The following is a 27,733-nucleotide window of genomic DNA, read 5'->3' on the forward strand; positions in this document are numbered from 1 at the left end:
CCCCTAGTCTACCACCCCTAGTCTACCACCCCTAGTCTACCACCCTTATCCTACCACCCCTAGTCTACCACCCTTATCCTACCACCCCTAGTCTACCACCCTTATCCTACCTATCCTACCATAACAACGTGAGTAACTGCAGCTGGACCTTGTCTACCACCCTTATCCTACCACCCCTAGTCTACCACCCTTATCCTACCACCCTTATCATACCACCCTTATCCTACCACCCCTAGTCTACCACCCTTATCCTACCACCCCTAGTCTACCACCCTTATCCTACCACCCCTAGCCTACCACCCCTAGTCTACCACCCCTAGCCTACCACCCCTAGCCTACCACCCTTATCCTACCACCCCTAGTCTACCACCCTTATCCTACCACCCCTAGTCTACCACCCTTATCCTACCACCCCTAGTCTACCACCCTTATCCTACCACCCCTAGTCTACCACCCTTATCCTACCACCCCTAGTCTACCACCCTTATCCTACCACCCCTAGTCTACCACCCTTATCCTACCTATCCTACCATAACAACGTGAGTAACTGCAGCTGGACCTTGGCTCTGGATAAACTCAATTATGGACAAGACACAGCTCCTAATCCATCAACCATGTACTCTCCTTTCTCTCAGCTGTCTAATATAATATTAGTCATAACTATGTCTCTCTCTCTCTCTCTGTTTCCATCTCTCTCTCTCTGTCTGTCTTTCTCTCTCTGTCTCTATCTCTCAATTCATTTATCTTCTTCCTCAAATGAAGGGCTTTATTGGCATGAGAAACATGTGTTAACATTGTCAAAGCAAGTGAAGTAGATAATAAACACAAGTGAAATAAACAATATAAAATGAACAGTAAACATTACACTCACAAAAGGTCTCTCTCTGTTTCTCTCTCACTTTCTCTCACCATCTTTCACCCTCTCTCACCCTCTCTCACCCTCTTTAACCCTCTCTCACCCTCTCTCACCCTCTCTCACACTCTCTCACCCTCTTTCAACCTCTTTCACCCTCTCTCACCCTCTTTATCTCTCTTCAGGAGGTTTACCATGAGAGACACATCCAGAGGTTTTGGGAGGAGAGTAAAGATGTGTTTAACAGCTTCAAGGTTGTGGGTCCGGAGGAGAACTTGAGCCAAGGACAGGCCAGAAACATGGGCATGTACGTACAGTACGCTACCAGACCTGTGTGTGTGTGTGTGTGTGTGCGTGCGTGTATGTGTGTGTGTGTGTGTGTGTGATGATTCCTCTAGCTGTGTGTGTCGCCCCATCATCATATAATTTCACAGAGACATTTTTCATCTAGGACTTGTTATTTGATGAACAAAACAGTCTTAATGTGAATGAATAACAAACATTACCGCGTGAAAGGCTCCGGAGCAATTAGATTTAAGTAATCATCAAAGTAAATATGCAAATCAAGAAGCTCAGTCACTCTGATGTTGAGTTGGAAACGGAAGCTCAGTCACTCTGATGTTGAGTTGGAAACGGAAGCTCAGTCACTCTGATGTTGAGTTGGAAACGGAAGCTCAGTCACTCTGATGTTGAGTTGGAAACGGAAGCTCAGTCACTCTGATGTTGAGTTGGAAACGGAAGCTCAGTCACTCTGATGTTGAGTTGGAAACGGAAGATCAGTCACTCTGATGTTGAGTTGGAAACGGAAGCTCAGTCACTCTGATGTTGAGTTGGAAACGGAAGCTCAGTCACTCTGATGTTGAGTTGGAAACGGAAGCTGAGTCACTCTGATGTTGAGTTGGAAACGGAAGCTCAGTCACTCTGATGTTGAGTTGGAAACGGAAGATCAGTCACTCTGATGTTGAGTTGGAAACGGAAGATCAGTCACTCTGATGTTGAGTTGGAAACGGAAGCTCAGTCACTCTGATGTTGAGTTGGAAACGGAAGCTGAGTCACTCTGATGTTGAGTTGGAAACGGAAGCTCAGTCACTCTGATGTTGAGTTGGAAACGGAAGATCAGTCACTCTGATGTTGAGTTGGAAACGGAAGCTCAGTCACTCTGATGTTGAGTTGGAAACGGAAGCTCAGTCACTCTGATGTTGAGTTGGAAACGGAAGCTCAGTCACTCTGATGTTGAGTTGGAAACGGAAGCTCAGTCACTCTGATGTTGAGTTGGAAACGGAAGCTGAGTCACTCTGATGTTGAGTTGGAAACGGAAGCTCAGTCACTCTGATGTTGAGTTGGAAACGGAAGCTCAGTCACTCTGATGTTGAGTTGGAAACGGAAGCTCAGTCACTCTGATGTTGAGTTGGAAATGGTGTCCAAATAGGAGCACCTACATATAAGGGTTTTGTATTGGTGTCAAAAGATTTCATATATTCAGGTAGAAAAAAATGATATACAGTGCCTTGCGAAAGTATTCGGCCCCCTTGAACTTTGCGACCTTTTGCCACATTTCAGGCTTCAAACATAAAGATATAAAACTGTATTTTTTTGTGAAGAATCAACAACAAGTGGGACACAATCGTGAAGTGGAACGACATTTATTGGATATTTAAAACTTTTTTAACAAATCAAAAACTGAAAAATTGGCCGTGCAAAATTATTCAGCCCCATTAAGTTAATACTTTGTAGCGCTACCTTTTGCTGCGATTACAGCTGTAAGTCGCTTGGGGTATGTCTCTATCAGTTTTGCACATCGAGAGACTGAAATTTTTTCCCATTCCTCCTTGCAAAACAGCTCGAGCTCAGTGAGGTTGGATGGAGAGCATTTGTGAACAGCAGTTTTCAGTTCTTTCCACAGATTCTCGATTGGATTCAGGTCTGGACTTTGACTTGGCCATTCTAACACCTGGATATGTTTATTTTTGAACCATTCCATTGTAGATTTTGCTTTATGTTTTGGATCATTGTCTTGTTGGAAGACAAATCTCCGTCCCAGTCTCAGGTCTTTTGCAGACTCCATCAGGTTTTCTTCCAGAATGTATTTGGCTCCATCCATCTTCCCATCAATTTTAACCATCTTCCCTGTCCCTGCTGAAGAAAAGCAGGCCCAAACCATGATGCTGCCACCACCATGTTTGACAGTGGGGATGGTGTGTTCAGGGTGATGAGCTGGGTTGCTTTTACGCCAATCATAACGTTTTTGCATTGTTGCCAAAAAGTTCAATTTTGGTTTCATCTGACCAGAGCACATTCTTCCACATGTTTGGTGTGTTTCCCAGGTGGCTTGTGGCAAACTTTAAACAACACTTTTTATGGATATCTTTAAAAAATGGCTTTCTTCTTGCCACTCTTCCATAAAGGCCAGATTTGTGCAATATACGACTGATTGTTGTCCTATGGACAGAGTCTCCCACCTCAGCTGTAGATCTCTGCAGTTCATCCAGAGTGATCATGGGCCTCTTGGCTGCATCTCTGATCAGTCTTCTCCTTGTATGAGCTGAAAGTTTAGAGGGACGGCCAGGTCTTGGTAGATTTGCAGTGGTCTGATACTCCTTCCATTTCAATATTATCGCTTGCACAGTGCTCCTTGGGATGTTTAAAGCTTGGGAAATATTTTTGTATCCAATTCCGGCTTTAAACTTCTTCACAACAGTATCTTGGACCTGCCTGGTGTGTTCCTTGTTCTTCATGATGCTCTCTGCGCTTTTAACGGACCTCTGAGACTATCACAGTGCAGGTGCATTTATACGGAGACTTGATTACACACAGGTGGATTGTATTTATCATCATTAGTCATTTAGGTCAACATTGGATCATTCAGAGATCCTCACTGAACTTCTGGAGAGAGTTTGCTGCACTGAAAGTAAAGGGGCTGAATAATTTTGCACGCCCAATTTTTCAGTTTTTGATTTGTTAAAAAAGTTTGAAATATCCAATAAATGTCATTCCACTTCATGATTGTGTCCCACTTGTTGTTGATTCTTCACAAAAAAATACAGTTTAATATCTTTATGTTTGAAGCCTGAAATGTGGCAAAAGGTCGCAAAGTTCAAGGGGGCCGAATACTTTCGCAAGGCACTGTATCTGTCAAATGTTTAGCCTGAAACAGATCTACAGTTTGTCTTGGCTAAAAAAAAGGTTTTAGCCAAGGAGACAATTTAGACAGGAAACCCACTGAACACACCACGTCATTCAGAACTAAACCCACTGGACACACAACGTCATTCAGAACTAAACCCACTGAACACCACCACTAACTAACAGGCTCATTGAGAACTAACTAACAGGCTCATAGAGAACTAACTAACAGGTTCATTGAGAACTAACTAACAGGCTCATAGAGAACTAACTAACAGGTTCATTGAGAACTAACTAACAGGCTCATTGAGACCTAACTAACAGGCTCATAGAGAACTAACTAACAGGTTCATTGAGAACTAACTAACATGCTCAATGAGAACTAACTAACAGGCTCATTGAGAACTAACTAACAGGCTCATAGAGAACTAACTAACAGGCTCATAGAGAACTAACTAACAGGCTCATAGAGAACTAACTAACAGGCTCATAGAGAACTAACTAACAGGCTCATTGAGACCTAACTAACAGGCTCATAGAGAACTAACTAACAGGCTCATAGAGAACTAACTAACAGGCTCATAGAGAACTAACTAACAGGTTCATTGAGAACTAACTAACAGGCTCATAGAGAACTAACTAACAGGCTCATTGAAAACTAACTAACAGGCTCATAGAGAACTAACTAACAGGCTCATTGAGACCTAACTAACAGGCTCATTGAGAACTATCTCTCTGTAGCATATAATTAGCAGAGAGTAGTGTTTTACTTAGGATCTCATAATCGCTATCTTGCAAATTACGATTTATGTCAAAGTATGTGCTTGGTAGCGCATCAGGCTACCATCATGTTGTCAGTTGAATTGATCAATAATGATTGATTAGAGGTTTTGTTTCCTCCATTTCTTTAAACCAGGGGGCTGTGTCGTAAGGACCCAGGCTGTGACTTCTACCTCAGTATGGATACTGACGTGATGCTCACCAACAGACAGACCCTGAAGATCCTCATCGAGCAGAACAGGTATGGTATTGTTAGGGTTTGGGTTTGATCAGGCCATTTGAACAGAACGGGTATGGTATTGTTAGGGTTTGGGTTTGATCAGGCCATTTGAACAGAACGGGTATGGTATTGTTAGGGCTTGGGTTTGATCAGGCCATTTGAACAGAACGGGTATGGTATTGTTAGAGTTTGGGTTTGATCAGGCCATTTGAACAGAACAGGTATGGTATTGTTAGGGTTTGGGTTTGATCAGGCCATTTGAACAGAACGGGTATGGTATTGTTAGGGTTTGGGTTTGATCAGGCCATTTGAACAGAACGGGTATGGTATTGTTAGGGTTTGGGTTTGATCAGGCCATTTGAACAGAACAGGTATAATGTCTGTATAGTGTTGCGGCTGTTTCTACTCAGGGGAATTGTCTTATAGGCAGAAGCCCAATGATCTAACGTGCATGCACAGTGTTTGCATACTTGTTATGGGGTGTATAAGGAACAGGGACTCTTATTGTGTTAATGCTGCTGGCCATAAGGAACAGGGACTCTTATTGTGTTAATGCTGCTGGCCATAAGGAACAGGGACTCTTATTGTGTTAATGCTGCTGGCCATAAGGAACAGGGACTCTTATTGTGTTAATGCTGCTGGCCATAAGGAACAGGGACTCTTATTGTGTTAATGCTGCTGACCATAAGGAACAGGGACTCTTATTGTGTTAATGCTGCTGGCCATAAGGAACAGGGACTCTTGAAGGTTATATTACTGTTGAAGGTTATATTACTGCTGCAGACTGCTGAATGTTATATTACTGCTGAAGGTTATATTACTGCTGCAGACTGCTGAAGGTTATATTACTGCTGCAGGTTATATTACTGCTGAAGGTTATATTACTGCTGAAGGTTATATTACTGCTGCAGACTGTTGAAGGTTATTTTACCGTTGAAGGTTATATTACTGAAGAACGTTATATTACTGCTGAAGGTTATATTACTGCTGAAGGTTATATTACTGCTGAAGGTTATATTACTGCTGCAGGTTATATTACTGCTGCAGGTTATATTACTGCTGAAGGTTATATTACTGCTGCAGACTGTTGAAGGTTATATTACTGCTGAAAGTTATATTACTGCTGAAGGTTATATTACTGCTGAAGGTTATATTACCGCTGCAGGTTATATTACTGCTGAAGGTTATATTACTGCTGCAGACTGCTGAAGGTTATATTACTGCTGAAGGTTATATTACTGCTGAAGGTTATATTACTGCTGAAGGTTATATTACTGCTGAAGGTTATATTACTGCTGCAGACTGTTGAAGGTTATATTACTGCTGAAGGTTATATTACTGCTGCAGGTTATATTACTGCTGCAGGTTATATTACTGCTGCAGACTGTTGAAGGTTATATTACTGCTGCAGACTGTTGAAGGTTATATTACTGCTGAAGGTTATATTACTGCTGAATGTTATATTACTGTTGAAGGTTATATTACTGCTGCAGGTTATATTACTGTTGAAGGTTATATTACTGCTGAATGTTATATTACTGCTGAAGGTTATATTACTGCTGAAGGTTATATTACTGCTGCAGACTGCTGAAGGTTATATTACTGCTGAAGGTTATATTACTGTTGAAGGTTATATTACTGCTGAAGGTTATATTTCTCTTGAAGGTTATATTACTGCTGAAGGTTATATTACTGCTGCAGGTTATATTACTGCTGAAGGTTATATTACTGCTGCAGACTGTTGAAGGTTATATTACTGCTGAAGGTTATATTACTGCTGCAGGTTATATTACTGCTGCAGGTTATATTACTGCTGCAGACTGTTGAAGGTTATATTACTGCTGCAGGTTATATTAATGCTGCAGGTTATATTACTGCTGCAGGTTATATTACTGCTGAAGGTTATATTACTGCTGAAGGTTATATTACTGCTGAAGGTTATATTACTGCTGCAGACTGTTGAAGGTTATATTACTGCTGAAGGTTATATTACTGCTGAAGGTTATATTACTGCTGCAGACTGTTGAAGGTTATATTACTGCTGAAGGTTATATTACTGCTGCAGGTTATATTACTGCTGCAGGTTATATTACTGCTGCAGACTGTTGAAGGTTGTATTACTGCTGAAGGTTATATTACTGCTGCAGGTTATATTACTGCTGAAGGTTATATTACTGCTGCAGGTTATATTACTGCTGAAGGTTATATTACTGCTGCAGACTGTTGAAGGTTATATTACTGCTGAAGGTTATATTACTGCTGAAGGTTATATTACTGCTGAAGGTTATATTACTGCTGAAGGTTATATTACTGCTGCAGGTTATATTACTGCTGAAGGTTATATTACTGCTGCAGACTGCTGAAGGTTATATTACTGCTGAAGGTTATATTACTGCTGAAGGTTATATTACTGCTGAATGTTATATTACTGCTGAAGGTTATATTACTGCTGCAGACTGTTGAAGGTTATATTACTGCTGAAGGTTATATTACTGCTGCAGGTTATATTACTGCTGCAGGTTATATTACAGCTGCAGACTGTTGAAGGTTATATTACTGCTGCAGACTGTTGAAGGTTATATTACTGCTGAAGGTTATATTACTGCTGAAAGTCATATTACTGCTGAAGGTTATATTACTGCTGCAGGTTATATTACTGCTGCAGGTTATATTACTGCTGCAGGTTATATTACTGCTGAAGGTTATATTACTGCTGCAGGTTATATTACTGCTGAAGGTTATATTACTGCTGCAGGTTATATTAATGGTGCAGGTTATATTACTGCTGAAGGTTATATTACTGCTGAAGGTTATATTACTGCTGCAGGTTATATTACTGCGGCAGGTTATATTACTGCTGCAGGTTATATTACTGCTGAAGGTTATATTACTGCTGCAGGTTATATTACTGCGGCAGGTTATATTACTGCGGCAGGTTATATTACTGCTGCAGGTTATATTACTGCTGAAGGTTATATTACTGCTGCAGGTTATATTACTGCTGAAGGTTATATTACTGTTGAAGGTTATATTACTGTTGAAGGTTATATTACTGCTGCAGGTTATATTACTGCTGCAGGTTATATTACTGCTGAAGGTTATATTACTGCTGAAGGTTATATTACTGCTGCAGGTTATATTACTGCTGAAGGTTATATTACTGTTGAAGGTTATATTACTGCTGAAGGTTATATTACTGCTGCAGGTTATATTACTGCTGAAGGTTATATTACTGCTGCAGACTGTTGAAGGTTATATTACTGCTGAAGGTTATATTATATACTGCTGAAGGAGAATCATCAGATTAACTGGTAATTGACACAGGCATGGTGTTTTAGCTGGAAAATCAGAAATACTTGAACCCAGTGGTTGTGTGTACACATCAAAGGTAAGGACATGTTGAATAATAATTACTGTATAAATTAACATGGACAATGTAATCATGGATCAGCCTGTGTCAAATATGTGAGTTGGAAACATTGTATTTTGAAAGCAGTGTATTTGTAACCAGGTGCACAGCATTTCTTTAGCTAAGATGCCCAAATAATGATATCTAGTTGAGTGAACATGACATGTTTGCCAAGTTATGTTTTCATAGTACTCAACTGAAAAGTTGAGTAAACTATAACAGGCTCTGGGACCAGCTACTTCATAATATTTAGTTGAAACAACTAGATTTGTGTCTGTGCCTGTTTTGTACAGTCTGGGCCTGTTTTATACAGTCTGGGCCTGTTTTGTACAGTCTGGGCCTGTTTTGTACAGTCTGGGCCTGTTTTGTACAGTCTGTGCCTGTTTTATACAGTCTGGGCCTGTTTTGTACAGTCTGGGCCTGTTTTGTACAGTCTGTGCCTGTTTTATACAGTCTGGGCCTGTTTTGTACAGTCTGGGCCTGTTTTGTACAGTCTGGGCCTGTTTTGTACAGTCTATGTCTGTTTTGTACAGTCTGGGCCTGTTTTGTACAGTCTGGGCCTGTTTTATACAGTCTGGGCCTGTTTTGTACAGTCTGGGCCTGTTTTGTACAGTCTGGGCCTGTTTTGTACAGTCTGTGCCTGTTTTGTACAGTCTGGGCCTGTTTAATACAGTCTATGTCTGTTTTGTACAGTTGTCGTGTCTTTACTATCATTAACTGAAGACTGATAGTTTTTATCAATGATTCTCTGTAATGAGTTATTACGAGATTAGACTGATTAATCATGTGACCGTAATTACTAGGAAGTCGGGGCACCAAGGAAAAATATTCAGATTACAAAGTTGTCATTTCCTAAAATAACTTTTCAGATTTTTTTATCTGATCAATTAGTCTTCTAATTAATTAATTATTTACTTTACCTCACGTTAGTCTCATTCCAAATGTCGTAAATGGTTGGTTATCTGCACGAACCCAGTCTGCACTATGAGTCATCCAGACATCAATTGTCTTAAATGATTTATTTATTACTAACTAAGTAATTCACGGAAATGCATAAACAAACAAACAAACAAGGTAAATATGGTTACATGAAATGATAGGAGAATGGTTAAAAGATTCAGCAATGGTCTAGAACCGTTGTCCTCCTAATGGAGTAAAACATGGTCTACAACCGTTGTCCTCCTAATGGAGAAAAACTTGGTCTAGAACCGTTGTCCTCCTAATGGAGTTAAACATGGTCTAGAACCGTTGTCCTCCTAATGGAGAAAAACATGGTCTACAACCGTTGTCCTCCTAATGGAGAAAAACATGGTCTACAACCGTTGTCCTCCTAATGGAGAAAAACATGGTCTACAACCGTTGTCCTCCTAATGGAGAAAAACATGGTCTACAACCGTTGTCCTCCTAATGGAGAAAAACATGGTCTAGAACCGTTGTCCTCCTAATGGAGTAAAACATGGTCTAGAACCTTTGTCCTCCTAATGGAGTAAAACATGGTCTACAACCTAATGGAGTAAAACATGGTCTAGAACCGTTGTCCTCCTAATGGAGAAAAACATGCTCTACAACCTTTGTCCTCCTAATGGAGAAAAACATGGTCTACAACCGTTGTCCTCCTAATGGAGAAAAACATGGTCTACAACCGTTGTCCTCCTAATGGAGAAAAACATGGTCTACAACCTTTGTCCTCCTAATGGAGAAAAACATGGTCTACAACCGTTGTCCTCCTAATGGAGAAAAACATGGTCTACAACCGTTGTCCTCCTAATGGAGAAAAACATGGTCTACAACCTTTGTCCTCCTAATGGAGAAAAACATGGTCTACAACCGTTGTCCTCCTAATGGAGAAAAACATGGTCTACAACCGTTGTCCTCCTAATGGAGAAAAACATGGTCTACAACCGTTGTCCTCCTAATGGAGAAAAACATGGTCTCCAACCTTTGTCCTCCTAATGGAGAAAAACATGGTCTACAACCGTTGTCCTCCTAATGGAGAAAAACATGGTCTACAACCGTTGTCCTCCTAATGGAGAAAAACATGGTCTACAACCGTTGTCCTCCTAATGGCTAAAAACATGGTCTACAACCGTTGTCCTCCTAATGGAGAAAAACATGGTCTACAACTGTTGTCCTCCTAATGGAGAAAAACATGGTCTACAACCGTTGTCCTCCTAATGGAGAAAAACATGGTCTACAACCTTTGTCCTCCAAATGGAGTAAAACATGGTCTACAACCTTTGTCCTCCTAATGGAGAAAAACATGGTCTACAACCGTTGTCCTCCTAATGGAGAAAAACATGGTCTACAACCGTTGTCCTCCTAATGGAGAAAAACATGGTCTACAACCTTTGTCCTCCTAATGGAGAAAAACATGGTCTAGAACCTAATGGAGAAAAACATGGTCTAGAACCTAATGGAGAAAAACATGGTCTACAACCTACAAGCCTCATATCTGAGGCTCCTAATGGAGAAAAACATGGTCTACAACCTAATGGAGTAAAACATGTTCTACAACCTACAAGCCTCATATCTGAGGCTCCTAATGGAGAAAAACATGGTCTACAACCTTTGTCCTCCTAATGGAGAAAAACATGGTCTACAACCTAATGGAGAAAAACATGGTCTAGAACCTAATGGAGTAAAACATGGTCTACAACCTAATGGAGAAAAACATGGTCTACAACCTAATGGAGAAAAACATGGTCTACAACCTTTGTCCTCCTAATGGAGTAAAACATGGTCTAGAACCTTTGTCCTCCTAATGGAGAAAAACATGGTCTAGAACCTTTGTCCTCCTAATGGAGTAAAACATGGTCTACAACCTTTGTCCTCCTAATAAAACATGGTCTACAACCTTTGTCCTAATGGAGAAAAACATGGTCTACAACCTTTGTCCTCCTAATGGAGTAAAACATGGTCTAGAACCTTTGTCCTCCTAATGGAGAAAAACATGGTCTACAACCTAATGGAGTAAAACATGGTCTAGAACCTAATGGAGTAAAACATGGTCTAGAACCTAATGGAGTAAAACATGGTCTAGAACCTTTGTCCTCCTAATGGAGTAAAACATGGTCTACAACCTAATGGAGTAAAACATGGTCTAGAACCTTTGTCCTCCTAATGGAGTAAAACATGGTCTACAACCTTTGTCCTCCTAATGTAGTAAAACATGGTCTAGAACCTTTGTCCTCCTAATGGAGATAAACATGGTCTGCATCCTTTAGCCATCTCGTAATTGAGGTAAGCTCGGTCTGCTGATTGAAAACCCGAGTGGGGGTTTGTATTCGGAAGGGCCGAAGAGGGCTGTCCCAGGATGCCTGACCCTAACTGGACTCAGGGGCGGTCCTCTGATTTAGTTCAAATCAAAAGGGAATTGTATTTTTCTTCATTAAACAGTCCAAAATCATATTACACAATTATACAAACAGTATCGTCCTCACTCATTCATCTTATACAACAATTAGATGTAAACCTCATATCTGAGGCTATTATATAAACAGCGTTATGGTAATGTGGCCACACCGTCTCTCATGAGCGCCCCCAAGTTGTGACAAATGGACCAGTTCGTAGCTGGATTCTTCTCCGATCTTTTATACTTTTCTCCGGAACATGAAATTTGTTCGTACCTCAAGTTCTGTGAGGTGGAAGGATTTCCTTTGTCCTCTATGAAAATGTACTTTCTCTATACTGTGTGGCAGGGTCTTCTCAGGAATTTACAACGTCTCTCTGACCACAGCAACCTAGTTGAAGGAGGCAAGGGGGGTGGCAGGGAGAGGGGGGGTGGGGTTGCTAAACCCAAAGAGGCCAATGTCATGACACAGTCTATGTCTGTTATATACAGTCTGTCTGTTATATACAGTCTATGTCTGTTTTATACAGTCTGTCTGTTATATATAGTCTATGTATGTTATATACAGTCTATGCCTGTTTTATACAGTCTGCCTGTTATATACAGTCTATGTCTGTTATATACAGTCTGTCTGTTATATATAGTCTATGTATGTTATATATAGTCTATGCCTGTTTTATACAGTCTGTCTGTTATATACAGTCTATGTCTGTTTTATACAGTCTGTCTGTTATATATAGTCTATGTATGTTATATACAGTCTGTCTGTTATATATAGTCTATGTATGTTATATACAGTCTATGCCTGTTTTATACAGTCTGCCTGTTATATACAGACTATGTCTGTTTTATACAGTCTGTCTGTTATATATAGTCTATGTATGTTATATATAGTCTATGCCTGTTTTATACAGTCTGTCTGTTATATACAGTCTATGCCTGTTTTATACAGTCTGCCTGTTATATACAGTCTATGTCTGTTATATATAGTCTATGTATGTTATATACAGTCTATGTCTGTTATATACAGACTATGTCTGTTTTATACAGTCTGTCTGTTATATATAGTCTATGCCTGTTTTATACAGTCTGTCTGTTATATACAGTCTATGCCTGTTTTATACAGTCAGTCTGTTATATACAGTCTATGCCTGTTTTATACAGTCTGCCTGTTATATATAGTCTATGTCTGTTATATATAGTCTATGTATGTTATATACAGTCTATGTCTGTTATATATAGTCTATGTCTGTTATATACAGTCTATGCCTGTTTTTTCTCTCTTTTCCCTCCTCTTGATTTCTCAAGTGTTGTCTCTTTAAACCAGATGTCTTTGTGGTGGTGGCAGACCTGTGACAGAATGGAGCCCTGGTTTGAGTCCCAAATGGCACTCTAATCCCTATAGCTCTGTAGGTCCTGGTCAAAATGTAGGGCACGACATAGGGAACAGGGTGCTATTTCAGACCCTGGAGGCCCGAAGAGAAAGCCCTCTGGGTTATTTAAAGAGGCCATGGGAACTCTCCAATCTGTCTACAATCCTGGACATTCAGTATGTCCTTTGTCGTCCATCCCATTTCCTGCATTGTATCCATATTGTAGATGAACGCTGTAATTTACGGTAATGTATAAGTTGTTTTCCCTCAGGAATCACGCTCCGTTCTTCGTGATGTTCGTGGCTTTAAAAATATAGTGTTTGAGCTCCAGCAGCGGGGATGTGTGTCTGTGTCTCACGCACATTTAAATGCAAACTCACACCGAGCGGCCTTGTGTCTTCCCACCACCATTTAGGAACTGGCCAGCAGAAGGCCTGTGTGAATTCAGCATCTGTCTGGTTTACTGTAATATGACCCAGTGAGGTTCTGCTCTAGCTTTACCCACTTGGTAGCAGTCCTCCCGGGCGACTTTGAGGTGGGGTTCTGAGCTGCAGGATGTCTGTTACACCACTAAGACACCCAGTATATCTGATGGATGACTGGGAAATGACACCTAGTTATATCCTGTTTGGCAGAATTACACACTCTCTGTCTCCTCTCTGTCTCCTCTCTGTCTCCTCTCTGTCTCTGTCTCCTCTCTGTCTCTGTCTCCTCTCTGTCTCCTCTCTGTCTCTCTCTCTGTCTCTCTCTCTCTCTCTCTCTCTGTTTCTGTCTCTGTCTCTGTCTCTGTCTCTCTCTCTCTCTCTCTCTCTGTCTCTCTGTCTCTGTCTCTGTCTCTGTCTCTCTCTCTCTCTCTCTCTCTCTGTCTCTGTCTCTGTCTCTGTCTCTGTCTCTCTCTCTCTCTCTGTCTCCTCTTTGTCTCTCTGTCTCTGTCTCCTCTCTGTCTCTCTCTCTGTCTCTCTCTCTCTCTCTCTCTCTGTTTCTCTCTCTCTCTCTGTCTCTCTCTCTGTCTCTGTCTCTGTCTCTCTCTCTCTCTCTCTCTCTCTCTCTCTCTCTGTCTCTGTCTCTGTCTCTGTCTCTCTCTGTCTCTGTCTCTCCCCTTGTCTCTCTCTCTCTCTCAGTTCAAGTAAAGAGCTTTATTGGCATGGGAAACATGTTTACATACCCTACATTATTCATCTCATATGTATACGTATATACTGGACTCTATATCATCTACTGCATCCTTATGTAATACATGTATCACTAGCCACTTTAACTATACCACTTTGTTTACATACTCATCTCATATGTATATACTGCACTCCATACCATCTACTGTATCTTGCCTATGCCGCTCTGTACCATCACTCATTCATATATCTTTATGTACATATTCTTTATCCCCTTACACTTGTGTCTATAAGGTAGTAGTTTTGGAATTGTTAGTTAGATTACTTGTTGGTTATTACTGCATTGTCGGAACTAGAAGCACACGCATTTCGCTACACTCGCATTAACATCTGCTAACCATGTGTATGTGACAAATACGGTTTGATTTGATTGCCAAATCAAGTGAAATGGATAAACAAAATTGAAATAAACAATAAAAAGTTAACAGTAAATATTGTACTCACACAAGTTTCAATAGAATAAAGACATTATTTGGTGATTTACGTTGTACTTGGAAGATATTTTTGCAGAATTCTGTATGCATTCTCAATTTGGTGTTTGTCCTATTTTGTGAATTCTTGCTTGGTGAGCGGACCCCAGACCTCACAACCATAAAGGGCAATTGGTTCTATAACTGATTCAAGTATTTCTAGCCAGATCCTAATTCGTATGTCGAATTGTATGTTCCTTTTGATGGCATAGAATGCTCCTCTTGCCTTGTCTCTTAGATTGTTCACAGCTTTGTGGTAGTTACCTGTGGCGCTGATGTTTAGGCCGAGGTATGTATCGTTTCTTGTGTGCTCTAGGGCAATGGTGTCTAGATGGAATGTGTAGTTGTGGTCCTGGCAACTGAACCTTTTTTGGGATACCATTAATTTTGTCTTACTGAGATTCACTGTCAGGGCCCAGGTCTGACAGAATCTGTGCAGAAGATCTAGGTGCTGCTGTAGGCCCTCCTTGGTTGGTGACAGAAGCACCAGATCATCATCAAACAGGAGACATGTGACTTGAGATTCTAGTAGGGTGAGGCCAGGTGCTGCAGACTGTTCCAGTGCCCGCGCCAATTCGTTGATATATAGGTTGAAGAGGGTGGGACTTGGGCCTCCCGGGTGGCGCAGTGGCTGTACTGCAGCGTCAGCTTTGCCACCAGAGACTCTGGGTTCGCGCCCAGGCTCTGTCGTAACCGGCCGTGACCGGGAGGTCCGTGGGGGCGACGCACAATTGGCCTAGCGCCGGGTTAGGGAGGGGTTGGCCTTGTCTCACCGTGCACCAGCGACTCCTGTGGCGGGCCGGGCGCAGTGCACGCTAACCAAGGTTGCCAGGTGCACAGTGTTTCCTCCGACACATTGGTGCGGCTGGCTTCCGGGTTGGATGCGCGCTGTGTTAAGAAGCAGTGCGGCTTGGTTGGGTTGTGTATCGGAGGACGCATGACTTTCAACCTTCGTCTCTCCCGAGAACGAACGGGAGTTGTAGCGATGAGACAAGATAGTAGCTACTACAACAATTGGATACCACGAAAAAGGGGTCAAATTCAACAACAACAAAAAAAAGGAAAAAAAAGAAGAGGGTGGGGCTTAAGCTGCATCCCTGTCTCACTCCATTGGCCCAGTGGAAATACATTGGAAATACATTTGTGTGATTTTTGCCAATTTTATTTGTGTAATGTTTGTATTTTTTTCCTCCAAGCTTTTTTGAAGTTTAACAAATCAAATCAAATCAAAAAGTATTTGTGACATGCGCCAAATACAACAGGTGTTGTTGGATTTGTGCCTGGCCATGCAGTCATGAGGGAACAGGGAGTACAGGAGAGGACTGGGCACATACCCCTGTGTTGATGTGTTGTTACCTATCCTTACCACCTGGGGGCGGCCCGTGATGAAGTCTAGCATCCAGTTGCAGAGGGAGGTGTTTAGTCCCAGGGTCCTTAGCTGAGTGATGAGATTTGAGGGCACTATAGTGCTGAATGTTGAGCTGTAGTCAATGAATAGCATTCTCACAAAGGTGTTCATTTTGTCCAGGTGGGAAAGGGCAGTGTGGAGTGCAATAGAGATTGCATCATCTGTGGATATCTTAGTGTGGTATGGAAATCGGAGTGGGTCTAGGGTTTCTGGGATAATCATGTTTATTTGAGCCATGGACAGTTTTTCAAAGCATTTCATGGCTAGAGACGTGAGTGCTACGGGTCGGTAGTTATTTAGGCAGGTTACCTTAGTGTTCTTGGGCACAGGCACTATGGTGGTCTGCTTAAAACATGTTGGTATTACAGACTCAGACAGGGAGAGGTTGAAAATGTCAGTGACGACACTTGCCAGTTGGTTCAGCGCATGCTTGAAGCACACGTCCTGGTAATCCATATGGCCGAGCGGCCTTTTGACCTGTTTAAAGGTCTTACTCACATCGGCTGCGGAGAACGTGATCACACAGTCATCCGAAACAGCTGGTGCTCTGATGCATGTTTCAGTGTTACTTGCCTCGAAGCGAGCGTAGAATTTATTTATCTCGTCTGGTAAGCTCATATCACTGGGCAATTCTCAGCTGTGATTCCCTTTGTAGTCTGTAATAGTTTGCAGGCCCTGCCACATCCGACGAGCGTTGGAGCCGATGCAGTACGATTCGATCTTATTCCTGTACTGATGCTTTGCCTGTTTGATGGTTCGTCGGAGGGCATAGCGGGATTTGTTATAAGCTTCCGTGTGAATGTTGCCAGTAATCCATGGCTTCTGGTTGGGGTATGTACGTACAGTCACTGTGGGGACAACATCCTTGATGTACTTATTGATAAAGCCTGTGGCTGATGTGGTGTTCTCCTCAATGCCATCAGAAGAATCCCCGGAACATATTACAGTCTGTGATAGCAAAGCAATCCTGTAGTTTAGCATCTGCTACATCTGACCACTTTTTTATTGGCCGAGTCACTGGTGCTTCCTGCTATAATTTTAGCTTGTTAGCAGAAATCAGAAGGATGGAGTTATGGTCAGATTTGCCAAATGCAGGGCGAGGGAGAGTTTTGTACGTGTGTGTCTCTGTGTGTGGAGTAAAGGTAGTCCAGAATTGTCTTTCCCTCTGGTTAGACATTTAACATGCTGATAGAAATTCAGTAGAACTGATTTAAGATTCCTTGCATTAAAAGCCCACTAGATGAGCGTTTTCCTGTTTTTTGGTGGAATACAGCTAATTGAATGCAGTTTTATGTAGACAGCTATGAAAAATACGGATGAAATCTCTCTTGGTAGATAGTGCAGTCTACAGCTTATCATGAAGCGAGCAAAACCTTGAGACTATATCACGCACCAGCTGTTGTTTACATAAATACATAGGACCCCGTCCCATGTCTTACCAGAGGTTGCTGTTCTGTCTTGCCGATAGTGTATAACCCACCAGCTGTTGTTTACATAAATGCTCCCCCCCCCTCCATGTCTTACCAGAGGCTGCTCTTCTATCCTACCGATAGAGTGTATAACCTACCAGCTGTATGTTCTTAATGTCGTCGTTCAGCCACGACTCGATGAAACATAAGATATTACAGTTTTTAATATTCCGTTGGTAGGATATACCTGCTTTCAGTTCATCCCATTTATTTTACAGCGATTGAACGTTAGCTAGCAGAACAGAGGGAAGATTAGCCACTCGTTGCCTGATCCTCGCAAGGCACCCAGATCTTTTGGCTCGATATCTTAGTTTCCTTCTCCAGTAAATCACAGGGATTGGGTCCTGGCTGGGTGTAGTAGTCTTAGTCCCGACTCATTGGAGAAGAACTCTTCGTCCAATTTGAGGTGTTTTGTTTTTGTTTGTCTATTAGGGTGTGCAGGGTGAATACGTAGTCTGTCGTACAGTAATTTGTTAAAAAAAAAACAATTTGACATTTGCTCAGTACATTTTTTTAACTGAGGAAATGTAGAAGTCTGCTGTTAATTATAATGCAGAGTATTTTTCCAAGGTTGCTGTTGACTCATATCCCATGGTAGATATTGGGGTCAAATTTGTCTCCACTTTTGTGGATTGGGGTTGTCAGTCCTTGCTTCCAAATATTGGGGAAGATGCCAGAGCTGAGGATGATGTTTAAGTTTAAGAATTTGTGGTCTGTATATTTTTGTTATTTCATGTAGGATACCATCAACACCACAGGTCTTTGGGTTGGAGGGTTTTTTATTTTGTCCTGTAGCTCATTTAAGGTCATTGGAGAATCCAGTGGATTCTGGTAATCTTTAGTAGTTGATTCAAAGATTTGTATTGGATCATGTATATGTTTTTGCTGTTTGTTCTTTGTTAAAGAGACAAAAAGATTGGAGAAGTGGTTTATCCACACATCTCCGTTTTGGATAGATAACTATTTGTGTTGTTGTTTGTTTAGTGTTTTCCAAGTCATTAGATTCTATGGATTATTCAATTACATTGAGCTGATTTCTGACGTGCTGTTCCTTCTTTTTCCGTAGTGTAATTCTGTGTTGTTTTAGTGATTCGCCATAGTGAAGCCGTAGACTCAGGTCTTCTGGGTCTTTATAGTTGTAGTGATTCGCCATAGTGAAGCCGTAGACTCAGGTTTTCTGGGTCTCTATAGTTGTAGTGATTCACCATAGTGAAGCCGTAGACTCAGGTTTTCTGGGTCTCTATAGTTGTAGTGATTCACCATAGTGAAGCCGTAGACTCAGGTTTTCTGGGTCTTTATAGTTGTAGTGATTCACCATAGTGAAGCCGTAGACTCAGGTTTTCTGGGTCTTTATAGTTGTAGTGATTCGCCATAGTGAAGCCGTAGACTCAGGTTTTCTGGGTCTTTATAGTTGTAGTGATTCGCCATAGTGAAGCCGTAGACTCAGGTTTTCTGGGTCTTTATAGTTGTAGTGATTCGCCATAGTGAAGCCGTAGACTCAGGTTTTCTGGGTCTTTATAGTTGTAGTGATTCGCCATAGTGAAGCCGTAGACTCAGGTTTTCTGGGTCTTTATAGTTGTAGTGATTCACCATAGTGAAGCCGTAGACTCAGGTTTTCTGGGTCTTTATAGTTGTAGTGATTCGCCATAGTGAAGCCGTAGACTCAGGTCTTCTGGGTCTTTATAGTTGTAGTGATTCACCATAGTGAAGCCGTAGACTCAGGTTTTCTGGGTCTCTATAGTTGTAGTGATTCACCATAGTGAAGCCGTAGACTCAGGTTTTCTGGGTCTCTGTGTTTTTGGTTGGACAGGTTTTTGCATTCTTCTTCAAATCATTTGTCATTGTTGTTGATTTTCTTAGGTTGTCTGATTTGTAATTTTTAGATTTGATAGGGAAGTTGAAAACTCAAATATAGTCTTAGGCTTTATACTGCAAAGTTTACACTATTACAGTGAAGGTGGGGTGAAGGTGAAGGTGGGGTGAAGGTGGGGTGAAGGTGGGGTGTAGGTGGGGTGAAGGTGGGGTGAAGTGAAGGTGGGGTGAAGGTGGGGTGTAGGTGGGGTGAAGTGAAGGTGGGGTGAAGGTGGGGTGTAGGTGGGGTGAAGGTGAAGGTGGGGTGAAGTGAAGGTGGGGTGAAGGTGGGGTGTAGGTGGGGTGAAGGTGAAGGCGGCAGGTAGCCTAGTGGTTAGAGTGTTTGACTTCAAATCAAATCAAAGTGTATTTGTCACGTGCGCCGAATACAACAGGTGTAAACCTTACACTGAAATGCTTACTTACAGGCTCTAACCAATGGTGTGGAAAAAAAGGTTGTGTGCGTGTGTGCATTTGTGTGTGTGTGTGTGTGTGTGTGTGTGTGTGTGTGTGTGTGTGTGAGTAAAGAAACAAAACAACAGTAAAAAGACATTTGAAAAAAGAGTAGCAAGGCTATGTACAGACATCTGTTAGCCAGGCTTATTGAGGTAGTATGTACATGTCGGTATCGTTAAACTGACTATGCATATATGATGAACAGAGCAGTAGTGTAAAAGAGGGGTTGGCGGGTGGTGGTGGGACACAATGCAGATGGCCTGGTTAGCCAATGTGCGGGAGCACTGTTTGGTTGGGCCAATTGAGGTAGTATGTACATGAATGTATAGTTAAAGTAACTATGCATATATGATGAGCAGAGAGTAGCAGCAGCGTAAAAAGAGGGGTTGGGGGGGCACACAATGCAAATAGTCCAGGTAACCATTTCGTTACCTGTTCAGGAGTCTTACGGCTTGGGGATAAAAACTGTTGAGAAACCTTTTTGTCCTAGACTTGGCACTCCGGTACCGCTTGCCATGCGCTAGTAGAGAGAACAGTCTATGACTAGGAGGCTGGGGTCTTTGTAACTGAAAGGATGCAAGATCAAATCCGCAAGCTGACAAGGTAACAATCTGTTGATCTGAACAAGGCAGTTAATCCACTGTTCCTAGCCTGTCATTGAAAATAAGAATTTGTTCGGAATTTGTTCGGAACTGACTTATCTAGTTAAATTAAAAGAATTACAGTGAAATGTTTTCTCCAGGAAGTTGTCTAAAAGGGATTGAATGTGTTGTTCCCTAGTTGTTTTTTGGTAGGTTTCCACACTACTTTCCTTCCTTCTATAGCATTTCTTAATATTATTCAGATCCTTTAGCTTTGATGCATCATGATTGAGTTATAGCTCTGTTCAGAGAGACTGGGGTTTTGCTGTCATCTGATAGGGATGTTAGTGGGCTGACTGTGAATGGTCTAAGAGGATCTGGATTGAGGTCAGTAATAAAATAATCAAACTTATAACTGGCAAGGGATGAGCTATAAGCTGTAGGTGTACCTACCGAATTAGTCCCCTCGAAGCCTACCATTGACTATGTACAGACCCAGCGTGCGACATAACTGCAGAAGTTGTGAACCATTTTTGTTGGTAGGTTTGTCATAGTTGTTTCTAGGGGGTCATATTTTGGAGTAAATACTGTAACCTCCAAGTAGGTGTTTGTCCCCCTGTGTGCTGAGGGTGTCAGGTTCTTGTCCGGTTCTGGCATTTAGGTCACCACAGACTAGTACATGTTCCTGAGGCTGGAAAGGATTGATCTCCCCTCTAGGATGGAGAAGCTGTCATCGTTAAAGTATGGGGATTCTATTGGTGGGATATAGGGGATTCTAGTGGGGGGATATAGGGGATTCTAGTGGAGGGATATAGGGGATTCTATTGGTGGAATATAGGGGATTCTATTGGTGGGATATAGGGGATTCTAGTGGGGGATATAGGGATTCTAGTGGGGGATATAGGGGATTCTATTGGTGGGATATATGGGATTCTATTGGGGGATATAGGGATTCTATTGGTGGGATATAGGGATTCTAGTGGGGGATATAGGGATTCTATTGGAGGGATATAGGGATTCTATTGGTGGGATATAGGGGATTCTATTGGTGGGATATAGGGATTCTATTGGTGGGATATAGGGATTCTATTGGTGGGATATAGGGGATTCTATTGGTGGGATATAGGGGATTCTATTGGTGGGATATAGGGGATTCTATTGGTGGGATATAGGGGATTCTATTGTGGGATATAGGGGATTCTAGTGGGGGGATATAGGGGATTCTAGTGGGGGGATATAGGGGATTCTATTGGTGGGATATAGGGGATTCTATTGGTGGGATATAGGGGATTCTATTGGTGGGATATAGGGGATTCTATTGGTGGGATATAGGGGATTCTATTGGTGGGATATAGGGGATTCTATTGGTGGGATATAGGGGATTCTATTGGTGGGATATAGGGGATTATATTGGTGGGATATACTGTAGGTAGCACACGTGAGGCCATTTTTCTCTGTTGACATAATTTCCTTTTCTAGCCAAATGTAAAATGTTCCTGTTTTTTGAATAATTTAATAGAGTGGGTTATGTCTCCTCTATATCAAATTAGCCCCCTGAGTCTTTTCCTCTTCTTCTTCGTCTTCTTCGTCTTCTTCTTATTCTTCTTCTCCTCCTTCTTCTTCTTCTCTTTTCTACAGGAAAATAATTGGTCCCCTTGTCACTCGTCATGGCAAGCTGTGGTCCAACTTCTGGGGTGCGTTGAGTCTGGATGGTTACTATGCCCGTTCTGAAGACTACATCGACATCGTGCAGAGCAAGCGTGTGTAAGTCTCCTGTCCTCAACCAATGGGGTTGGCGTGTGTGAGTGTCCTGTCCTCAACCAATGGGGTTGGCGTGTGTGAGTGTCCTGTCCACAACCAATGAGGTCGGGTTCTTCCTATAAACTATCACTCCTGTATATCAACATTCTGGGTGATTTGTACATTTAGGAGTATTTCTCACACACTGATCTGTTTCATGGAAGCCACAGTGCCACAAAATTATACCTTTAAACTGTGAAAGCTCCTAGATAGTTTACTATGTTGTCAGGGCCAGGGTATATGGGTTACTAGATAGTTTACTAGGTTGTCATAGCCTGGGTATATGGGTTACTAGTTAGTTTACTAGGTTGTCATAGCCTGGGTATATGGGTTACTAGATAGTTTACTAGGTTGTCATAGCCTGGGTATATGGGTTACTAGATAGTTTACTAGGTTGTCATAGCCTGGGTATATGGGTTACTAGATAGTTTACTAGGTTGTCATAGCCTGGGTATATGGGTTACTGGATAGTTTACTAGGTTGTCAGGGCCAGGGTATATGGGTTACTAGATAGTTTACTAGGTTGTCATAGCCTGGGTATATGGGTTACTAGATAGTTTACTATGTTGTCAGGGCCAGGGTATATGGGTTACTAGATAGTTTACTAGGTTGTCATAGCCTGGGTATATGGGTTACTAGATAGTTTACTAGGTTGTCATAGCCTGGGTATATGGGTTACTAGTTAGTTTACTAGGTTGTCAGGGCCAGGGTATATGGGTTACTAGATAGTTTACTAGGTTGTCATAGCCTGGGTATATGGGTTACTAGTTAGTTTACTAGGTTGTCATAGCCTGGGTATATGGGTTACTAGATAGTTTACTAGGTTGTCATAGCCTGGGTATATGGGTTACTAGATAGTTTACTAGGTTGTCAGGGCCAGGGTATATGGGTTACTAGATAGTTTACTAGGTTGTCAGGGCCAGGGTATATGGGTTACTAGATAGTTTACTAGGTTGTCATAGCCTGGGTATATGGGTTACTAGTTAGTTTACTAGGTTGTCATAGCCTGGGTATATGGGTTACTAGATAGTTTACTAGGTTGTCAGGGCCAGGGTATATGGGTTACTAGATAGTTTACTAGGTTGTCAGGGCCAGGGTATATGGGTTACTAGATAGTTTACTAGGTTGTCAGGGCCAGGGTATATGGGTTACTAGATAGTTTACTAGGTTGTCAGGGCCAGGGTATATGGGTTACTAGATAGTTTACTATGTTGTCAGGGCCAGGGTATATGGGTTACTAGTTAGTTTACCAGGTTGTCAGGGCCAGGGTATATGGGTTACTAGGTAGTATACCTGGTTGTCAGGGCCAGGGTTTATGGGTTACTAGTTAGTTTACTAGGTAGTATACCTGGTTGTCAGGGCCAGGGTTTATGGGTTACTAGTTAGTTTACTAGGTAGTATACCTGGTTGTCAGGGCCAGGGTTTATGGGTTACTAGTTAGTTTACTAGGTAGTATACCTGGTTGTCAGGGCCAGGGTTTATGGGTTACTAGTTAGTTTACTAGGTAGTATACCTTGTTGTCAGGGCCAGGGTTTATGGGTTACTAGTTAGTTTACTAGGTAGTATACCTGGTTGTCAGGGCCAGGGTTTATGGGTTACTAGTTAGTTTACTAGGTAGTATACCTTGTTGTCAGGGCCAGGGTTTATGGGTTACTAGTTAGTTTACTAGGTAGTATACCTTGTTGTCAGGGCCAGGGTTTATGGGTTACTAGTTAGTTTACTAGGTAGTATACCTTGTTGTCAGGGCCAGGGTTTATGGGTTACTAGTTAGTTTACTAGGTAGTATACCTTGTTGTCAGGGCCAGGGTTTATGGGTTATGTGAGTGATTGGTTGTGTGTAAAATAAACCGTAAAGGATCTGTTTTAGGAAAGACCTCTAAACCAGACTTCTGTCTTCCTAAACCAGACTTCTGTCTTCCTAAACCAGACTTCTGTCTTCCTAAACCAGACTTCTGTCTTCCTAAACCAGACTTCTGTCTTCCTAAACCAGACCCCTGTCTTCCTAAACCACACCTCTGTCTTCCTAAACCAGACCTTGTCTTCCTAAACCACACCTCTGTCTTCCTAAACCACACCTCTGTCTTCCTAAACCACACCTCTGTCTTCCTATACCACACCTCTGTCTTCCTAAACCACACCTCTGTCTTCCTAAACCAGACCTTGTCTTTCTAAACCAGGAGAGTGATCATGTTCCAGATCATGACATGTTGAATATAATGAACAATATGTATTGCAGCTGATTAATATGACTTATTGTCAGTACTAAAACTAAACCCTCTCTCTCTCTCTCTCTGTATCTTTCGCTCTATCTCTGCTCTCTCTTTCTCTCTGGTCTCTCTATATATTTCTCAATCCATATCTCTCTCTCTCCTCTCTCTCAATTCAAAATTCAATTCAAGGGGCTTTATTGGCATGGGAAACAGATGTATACATTGCCAAAGCAAGTGAAATAGACAAGAAACAAAAGAGAAATAAACAATAAAAAAATGAACAGTACACTTAACACTCACAATAGTTGTAAAATAATATAGACATTTCAAATGTTATATTATATTATTGGCAATGTTGTAACAATATGCAAATGGTCTCTGTCTCTCTCGCTCTTTTCTCAGGGGTGTATGGAACATTCCCTACATGGCTCATATCTACTTGATAAAGGGAGAGGTCCTGAGAAACCAGTTGAAGGAGAGGAACCATTTTGTTTTGGAGAAACTGGATCCCGACATGGCTCTGTGCAGACACGCTAGAGAACTGGTAAAACCACTCAGATTATCTAGTTAGCAGCTCCTGAATTGGCAATAATACTCTGTTTAGAATATGAGAGTGTACAGGACATCTGGTTATTATATGCTTATCTTCAGCCTCCTGAGGTTGAAAAGGCGCTCTTGCGCCTTCTTCCCCACACTGTCTGTGTGGGTGGACCAATTCTGATTGTCAGTGATATGTACACAGAGGAACTTAACTTTCCAGCGTCTCCACTGCGGTCCTGTCCATGTGGAGAGGGGCGTGCTCCCTCTGCTGTTTCCTGAAGTCCATGATCAGCTCCTTCATTTTGTTGGCATTGAGGGAGAGGTTATTTCACAGGCACCCCTCTCACAGGCTCCTCACCTCCTCCCTGTAGGCTGTCTCGTCATTGTTGGTTAATCAGGCCTACTACTGTTGTGTCGTCTGCAAACTTGATGATTGAGTTGGAGTCATAGATGAACAGGGAGTACCGGAGGGGGCTGAGCACACACCCTTGTGGGGTCCCTGTGTTGAGGATCAGCATAGTGGAAGTGTTGTTTCCTACCTTCACCACCCGGGGGAGGCCCGTCAGGAGGTCCAGGACCGAGGTGCATAGGGTGGAGTTCAGACCCAGGGCCCTGAGCTTATTGGTTAGCTTGATACTGGTACTATGGTACTACGGTGTTGAAGGCTGAGCTATAGTCATTAAACAGCATTCTTACATAGGTATTCCTCTTGTCCAGATGGGATAGGTCAGTGTGCAGAGTGATGGCAAATACATTGTCTGTGGATCTATTGGGGCGGTATGCAAATTGAAGTGGGTCTAGGGTATCAGGTAATGTGGACTTAACTAGCCTAACTAGCCTCTTAACTAGCCTCTCAAAGCACTTAATGATGACAGGAGTGCTACAGGGCGTTATTGTCATTTAGTTCAGTTACCTTTGCCTTCTTGGGTACAGGAACAATGGTGGACATCTTGAAGCAAGTGGGGACAGCAGACTGGGATAGGGAGAGATTGAATATACCAACCAGATGTCCTGTATATTTTAGGTTTAAGTTATATTAGTTAATGATACTTTTGTTAGGTTATGTTAGTTCATGTTTATCAGTTTATTTTAGTTCAGGTTAGGTTATGTTAGATTACGTTGTGTTAGTTTAGTTTATATTAGGTTATGTTAGGTTGTGTTAAATTATGTTACGCTATGTTAGTTATTGATCGTTTTTCTTAGGTTATGTTCATTTATGTTTATGTTAATTTGTGTTAGATTAGGTTATGTTACTTTATGTTAGGTGATGATAATGTTAGGTTATGTTACTTTATGTTAGGTGATGATAATGTTAGGTTATGTTACTTTATGTTAGGTGATGATAATGTTAGGTTATGTTACTTTATGTTAGGTGATGATAATGTTAGTTTATGTTAGTTAATATTATGTTAGGTTATGTTAGTTAATATTATGTTAGGTTATGTTAGTTTATATTAGGTTATGTTATGTTAGGTTATGTTATATTAGGTGATGTAATGTTAGGTTATGTTAGTTTATGTTATATTAGGTGATTTAATGTTAGGTTACGTTAGTTTATGTTAGGTAACCATCTGCTGCGGTATCCTGTACCCAGTCTGTCTCCATGTGTTTGTATGTCCTTAAGGCATGATGATCTCCAGCATCTTTGGTGCGTGCAGGGCTCTCCGCTCTACTGGTCCCATCATTTTGCACCTCCTTTCCTCCTCCTCCTCCTCTTCTGCTCGTCTGTGTCATGTGACCATGTCCAAACAATGGAAATGTCTGGCTGATTTCCAAACCTTGTCCTTGTAGACTTTGAACTAGTCTGTCTGTCCAGCTGAACGTTATGGCATCCCGTCACATGTCACCCCATGCTAACACCTACTACCATGGAGCTCTGCTACGTCACTTCACTCTGTCCCAGCATGCACCACTTACTAAGATAATAACTACCAAAACATCAGCTTCAGAGGGAATCTTGGTCTTCCTCGTGCAATGCAGCAAGCTCATCTCCTTCCCATGCCTCCTCCTCCTGTATGTTACGTCTTACCTACCTATCTATCAAGCTCTCTCTCTCTCTGACAAAACGTAACGTTACAACATTTACATGGTGATTTTCCTTCGTTTTAGACCAATCACAGAGAAAAAGAGTCCCCCAACCCGGAAACATTCCATATGCTCAGAGTTCCAAAGGTTTTTAACTGCTTTCATTATTCTATTTGGTGTCAATATCAATTTCCAATGAAGGTTTACAATGTAGGTTTACAATGAAGGTTTACAATGTAGGTTTACCATGTAGGTTTACAATGAAGGTTTACAACGTAGGTTTACAATGTAGGTTTACAATGTAGGTTTACAATGTAGGTTTACCATGTAGGTTTACAATGTAGGTTTACCTATAACGTAGGTTTACAATGAAGGTTTACAATGTAGGTTTACAATGTAGGTTTACAATGTAGGTTTACAATGTAGGTTTACCATGTAGGTTTACAATGTAGGTTTACCATGTAGGTTTACCATGTAGGTTTACAATGTAGGTTTACAATGAAGGTTTACAATGTAGGTTTACAATGTAGGTTTACAATGTAGGTTTACAATTTAGGTTTACCTATAACGTAGGTTTACAATGTAGGTTTACAATGTAGGTTTACCATGTAAGTTTACAATGTAGGTTTACCTATAACGTAGGT

General features: G+C 41.6%; 1 protein-coding gene across 2 annotated transcripts in view; it reads left to right on the forward strand.

The window, feature by feature from the left end:
* LOC115131010 (procollagen-lysine,2-oxoglutarate 5-dioxygenase 2-like) overlaps window positions 1-27,733 on the forward strand; it is a 153,453-nt gene that overhangs the window by 100,328 nt on the left and 25,392 nt on the right. Inside the window, exons 10-14 of one of the 2 annotated variants that reach the window (XM_065019225.1) lie at window positions 1,039-1,160; window positions 4,893-4,997; window positions 22,153-22,278; window positions 24,927-25,068; window positions 27,174-27,236. In XM_065019225.1, the coding sequence (XP_064875297.1) occupies window positions 1,039-1,160; window positions 4,893-4,997; window positions 22,153-22,278; window positions 24,927-25,068; window positions 27,174-27,236 (558 nt within the window). The remainder of the gene's footprint in view (window positions 1-1,038; window positions 1,161-4,892; window positions 4,998-22,152; window positions 22,279-24,926; window positions 25,069-27,173; window positions 27,237-27,733) is intronic. The other variant, XM_065019226.1, reaches the window with a different exon arrangement.

Source organism: Oncorhynchus nerka, linkage group LG6, assembly GCF_034236695.1.
Source record: "Oncorhynchus nerka isolate Pitt River linkage group LG6, Oner_Uvic_2.0, whole genome shotgun sequence".
NCBI lineage: Eukaryota > Metazoa > Chordata > Actinopteri > Salmoniformes > Salmonidae > Oncorhynchus > Oncorhynchus nerka.